The sequence below is a fragment of the Clarias gariepinus genome, chromosome 12 (assembly GCF_024256425.1).
Source record: "Clarias gariepinus isolate MV-2021 ecotype Netherlands chromosome 12, CGAR_prim_01v2, whole genome shotgun sequence".
NCBI lineage: Eukaryota > Metazoa > Chordata > Actinopteri > Siluriformes > Clariidae > Clarias > Clarias gariepinus.
Window position 1 is genome coordinate 20,496,311 of NC_071111.1, and position 6,127 is coordinate 20,502,437.

General features: G+C 38.4%; 1 protein-coding gene across 1 annotated transcript in view; it reads left to right on the forward strand.

The window, feature by feature from the left end:
* Positions 1-2,515, forward strand: part of lamb1b (laminin, beta 1b) — a 37,231-nt gene extending 34,716 nt beyond the window's left edge. The window contains 3 exon segments of the mRNA XM_053508460.1: positions 98-274; positions 484-643; positions 1,960-2,515. Of these exon segments, the coding sequence (XP_053364435.1) occupies positions 98-274; positions 484-643; positions 1,960-2,096 (474 nt within the window). The 3' untranslated portion in view covers positions 2,097-2,515.
* Positions 2,516-6,127: the final 3,612 nt, after the last annotated feature.

Sequence of the window (6,127 nt, forward strand, 5' to 3'; positions counted from 1 at the left end):
ACAATCTATAATTCCATATATTTGGCAATGTAGTACACTGTAGAACACTAAGCATAGCATCGTTTATGCCATTCTGTGTAATGTATGCGTGTTGCAGGTGGACGCAGAGACGGTTGAATCTGAGTTCATGCTGAGTAACGCCACACAGCGCATGCTGGAACTGGAGACGAACATGGGCGCTGTGAAAGGGACAACTCAGGAAACTTCCAACAATGCCGAATCTGCTCAAAACCTGGCAGCATATGTCTCTGAGGACTCGGAAAAAACCAAACGGGTAACCTGATCCCCTTTTAAAGAGAAGTGGATAAAAGGGCTGCCTTAAGTAAAGAGGAAGGAAGAAGATAAACTGAGCTAGGATAACATTGTGTAATATTTAAGTATGTTGAAAATAACCAAATAACGGCATCCATCCATGCATAACTCCATGAATGTGTGTGTGTGTGTGTGTGTGTGTGTGTGTGTGTGTGTGTGTGTGTATGTCAGAAACTGAATTTAGAGGTGCAGCCTAAGTTCCAGTCTGCCCTTGGCCTGATGGGTGAGAAAGCAACTGGTGTATCTGATGCACGCCAGAGAGCAGAACAGCTGCAACAGGAGGCAAAGGATTTAATGACTGATGCCAGGAGCAAATTAGAGAATCTAAACGGTAATCACACATGGTGTATAAAGTAAGGTGTATATCCTTTGTGTATCAATTAATTAATTATATCATTGTGTTTAGTATCCCACTCTTATATATACATAATCTAATACTAAGAACAATCTGGTATGGATATGCCAGAAGAGTTTCTTTTAAAAAAATATTATATTGAATATAAGAAATGCTCAATGTCCTGTGTTTTACACACAATTGTTATTCTCAAAACATTGCAACATTCCCCCCCCCCCCCAATAACATTGGCATTCAAGTTAAACTGAGACTTTTGATTGTAACAGAACACAGTTATGCGAGTAAAAACTCCCTTTATTTCTCTCTATAATCTCCTGCTACACTAAAGCACTTATTCCAGTGTTTCACTAGTGCTTCGGTACCTTCAAGGTATAAAGTTTTCCTAGTATGCCTGGAGCCATTATCAGATTGTCTACGTCTCAAAACGCTGGTCTCCCAGGAACTCCTTTAATGGTCCAAACATGTGGTAATGGCTGTAGGTCAGGACTGTACAGAGATGTGGCTGCTGTTCTGTAATGTAAAAGTGGTGTAGGCAAATCAATGTGTGTACAGTTCCCAAAGCCAGATCTTCGTCTGATAAGATATCCATCGATTTTCAAAGATCAAGTATTTTTACAGGGACAAATGGAATAGGCTCCCTTACCACCTCGGTAAATAAATGTTTTACTGCGGCAAAGTCCCCGGCATCGTTCTGTGCTTGAAGTCTTCTGTAAATGCCAGTGGGTTTTACTCCTTCATTCATGGGAAATTCTATTAAAATAAAAGTCCTGGATTATTGAGTGCCCCTCATATTAGGGCTTTTTTGCCCTTATATCAGATATTACAAATTGTTCGAGGTATGTTATGATTGGATCTAATTAAATCAAACAATATGGCTTTTTTTTCTAAAAAAAAAAGGCTTTATGGATTGACAGAGCGTACATGCCTGTGCTAGCCAATAGAAGATAATCTTACAGTGGTTTCAGCTATTTAAATTAGTTTAAGGACGATGAAGCAGAAATGAGTCCATGTGGTCAGCCTGTACGATCTAATGCTAAAAATCCTTATAATGGGCAGATAGTACAGAATAAACATGTTTAATTTATCTAACAACAGTCTATATATACAGTATAACATATTTATTAAGAAGCTTAATTATATTGTTGCTCAGCGTGTTGAAGCAAATCCTTCATATTGTACTAAAATGCTTTTGAATCGAATGGAAAACGAAGTGATTATGAATCAAGTTGTTTCACTATCAAACCATAGATTCACACTGGTAGTGTATTTATCCTGTCTCTTTCCGCTCATAGAGCTGGAGCAGACGTTTTTAGCGAATCAAGAGACTCTGGCACAGAGAGCACAAGAGGTGGAGGAGCTGGAGAAAGAAGCACAGGCCGTGCTACAGGAGCTCAGCCAGAAGGTCACAGTATACAGCATCTGTCAGTGAAAGCTACCTCCAAAGTACTTCATTTATAAGCACCATATTATCCATACTTTCTAACACTGAATTACGTTAAACAAACCCCTTAAAGAGTTTATACCAATTATATTATGTTTTGACATTAACGTTAACCTGAGTCAGGGACTCCGACTCTATTGACAAGCATTGCAGCTTTCTGCATGAAGGGACTGAGAATCTAAAGAGAAACATCTACAGTGATCCAGAAACACACACACACACACACACACACATGTACTGTACACATCCACTTACAGTAATAAAGCACTCTTCACCATCTGCTACACCAGCATTTCTTAAATTCCTGTCCCTGATGTCGCACTGCACTGCACATGAACTGAGCTGAGAGAAATGTACTCATATGATGAAGAAGGTAACAAATAAAAATTAATAAAGACAGCCTGGGTAAAAAAAAAATATGGTTGAGTTCATCAAAATACACTCATTTGAGTTCTGTGATGTTTTGTTTTAAAATACTGATAACTAAGTTTAACTGGTGATCGGATTATGGTCATCCAAGGCTCACCCTTAACCCCAATCCCATGGAAAAGCCATTGCAGAAAAAATCACAGTAAAAATTTTGTAGTAGTAGGCAAAACAGCCCAAGGCCACAGAACTAGCCTCCAAACCCCATGAGATGCACTGAACAAACATGCACGATCGACCGAGTCCCCACCATGCACCCCATAGCACCCAAAGGATCCTCTGCCAACATCCTGATTGCAGTGTTCTCCTAACTGCTTAAATGAGAAAAGCTTAACAGCTGAACATCGCATGGTGTACCTGAGATGCACCGATACATTTATGCATTTTTAATAAGCAAAATGTTGTTACACTTACTGTACACTACCGTTCAAAAGTTTGGGGTCACTTGCAAATTTCTTTGTTTTTGTTTAGTGATTTATTTTCTACATTCTACAACAATACTGGGGATTTCAAAACTATAAAATAACACATATGGGATTAGGTAATTACGTAACAACAAGAAAAACAACAGTTAGTTGTTATGTTAAGACACAGATGTCAGCCTTTCTGTAATAGTTCTTGCAAGAACAGTATTAACAAGTGCATTTGCAAAATCAAGCACCATAATGAAACTGGCTCTCATGAAGGCCATCCCAGGAGGGCGAGACCAAAACCTACCTCTGTTGTAGCCGAGAAGTTCATTTAGAGTTATCAGCCTGAAAAATGACCAATTAACAGCACCTCAGATTAGAGGCGTTATGAAGTCTTTACAGAGCATAAGTAGCAGAAACATCTCACCATTAACTGTTCAAAGGAGATTAATGCATTTTTTAGACGCCTTCAGCATTCCTTTACAATGTAGAAAGAAATAAAAATCAGGAACGATCATGGAGTTAGAAAGTGACTCCAAACTTTTGAACGGTAGTGTAATTTAATTCAGTTTTATTTAGTTTGTATTGTGTTTTTTAAAATAAGATTTGTCACAAAGCAGCTTTACAAAAATAAAAATATGGGTATAAATTAGAAAACTATAAGGAAAAAAAATATGAATTATAACTATCAGATTATCTCTGAAGAGAAAGCCGAGGATGATGGTAACAAGGAAAAAACTCCCTGAGACGACAAGAGGAAGAAACCTTAAGAGGAACAAGACTCAACAGGGAACCCATCCTCATTTGGGTGATATCAGATAGTGATTATTAATAATAATCGGACTATGTTTAGTTTAATTATGGTTATTGCTTGTATTGGTGTTTTTTATGTTCAAATGTTCACCCTAACTATTAATAAGGCACCTTGCTTTCTAGTATCTGTTTGCAGTTCTCTAAAAAACCAGTTTGACGCACCAGACAAATTAACAAGTAGTTTGTGGTTTATATATAGTGTATTTTACCAAATTCACATTATCAACTGGTTTATTCAACATGGTGAATACAAGGAAAGCAATTTGTTACAAAATGAAAGTAATTAAAGCTTTCTAATCAATTACGGCCCAAGCACCATGACATCATAGTGTGTGAAGGGTCCTCTTGTTCTTCTAAGGATTTTCTTCCCAGCATCCAAGCCATTTTGGGGATCTCAATATGCTCAAAAAGCAGGGCATGGCACAGCACCTTTACACAAGATTTTGCTGCATAGCTTATATTTATATTTACACATATACATCACAATGAGCTGAACAACTTCTGCTTTTTTTATGTTATGGGCTGTAACAGGAACACCCCCGAGCGGCAGTGCAGGTACTTGGGCCTGATCATTGTTTCTTTGCAGCTATATATATATATATATATATATATATATATATATATGATTGTGTTTAATTTACATATACATTGTATTTAATTACATTTGTGCATAGCATTGCATTACACAACCACAGTGGTGTGTAGTATTTGGAGCTAGTATTATTACCACCTGCTGACTATCATACATAAATGTGCGATTTTCCTTCATTCTGGGAAATGTGGCATTCATGTAGCAGGTGTTTCAAATTAAAAGTGGAAATAGTTGCAGAAACATTACTTTCTGGAGAGAGAGAGAGAGAGAGAGAGAGAGAGAACTAATACAAGCTCAAAAATTTTGGGCAACTGAAGGTAACGTACTTTTTACATGGAGGACTACTATTTTACTTGAGTAAGATTTTACCTATCTACTATTTATCTACTTTTTATCCACTTTTACTCAATGACCACAAGGGGGCAGCAGAATGCTTCTCAAGTTGTTCAAGTACCCCTGTCTCAGGATGAAACTCAAATTCAGGTCTGTTGGTCTACTAACATCCATTACTGCTAGGATTCTTTGAGTTGTACCATACTGGGATCTTATTCTTTTACAATAGTGCTGGTACAGTGGTGTAGTGGTTAGCACTGTGGTCTCGCGCCTCTGTGGTAGAGGGTTCGATTCTCACCTTGAGTCTGAGTGTGTTTTACCCATGCTTGGTGGGTTTCCCCAAGGTACAGGGTTTCCTCACACAGTCCCAAAACAAACAGATTACGTTAATTAGCATTCCTAAATTGCCTATAGAGTGTGATCCCTGTGATGGATTGGCATGGGCCGTTATCCATGTACTCCATCTACTGTATGTCCATGGCGGGTGTACTCCCGCCTTGTGCCCTAGGCTCCAGGCCCCCGCCACCCTACACAGGATATAGCAGTATAGATGATAAATAAAACTATTTACAATAGCAGTGGAATTTATTAATTACAGACTTTGTGATAGTGGGCTTTATATGGACCAAATTATAGCAAAATATGTAGAAAAAATTCGGCCATGTTTAGCAATTCGTCTATCCCAGTGATGTTCCAGCTTTCATCTGCACTGTGAGAATCATGCAACGATGCAACGTGGTAATAAATACCGCAGTTAAAATAAATCCACCCGTTCACTGCTCTTATTTAGATTAAACTGCATTTCCACATGTGACTCTGATCAAGGTGTACCAGCTTATGAAGCATTACAGAACTGCACAGCAGTCACTACTCTTAGCCTTCCTAGTGTTATTAGCTTTCATTTACTGCACTGTTTCCTTCATTACACCATGCACCAGTTACTACAGAGTCTGTTAAACCAACTCTTGCAAAGCTGGTGCTGGAATCTTGTTTTGCATTTATTCATCCATTTTTTCTCCAGGTCAAGTTCAAAATCTGCATTGTATGCTTAGAATATTTCACATTCATCACCATTTGGCTGAGTAACAAGTGTCTGGCTATGTGTCGCTAGTGTGGTTGAATAGTCTTCCCCTCATTATACCACATGCTGTTCTCCGCCAAGCCTCCTTTTCAATAATATAAGTGCTAAACTGGGCCATGTGGCAAGACCTGTCCTTATCCAGTGGCATGAGGATAAAAGCCTTTGAACACTTTTCCAGTCGGCTCTGAGGTGTGTCTAGTGATACTGCCTGTGTGGGTAGATTAGGGGTAAAACAGATTTCTAGTTATTTATGTAACTGAGGTTCTGATAACACTTGATCATTTCCAGGGAAATGAGAATTCAATGAGGTTTGTAGGGGAAAATAGCTGTTTGACAGCAACAATTATTATAGCTATTTTATAGT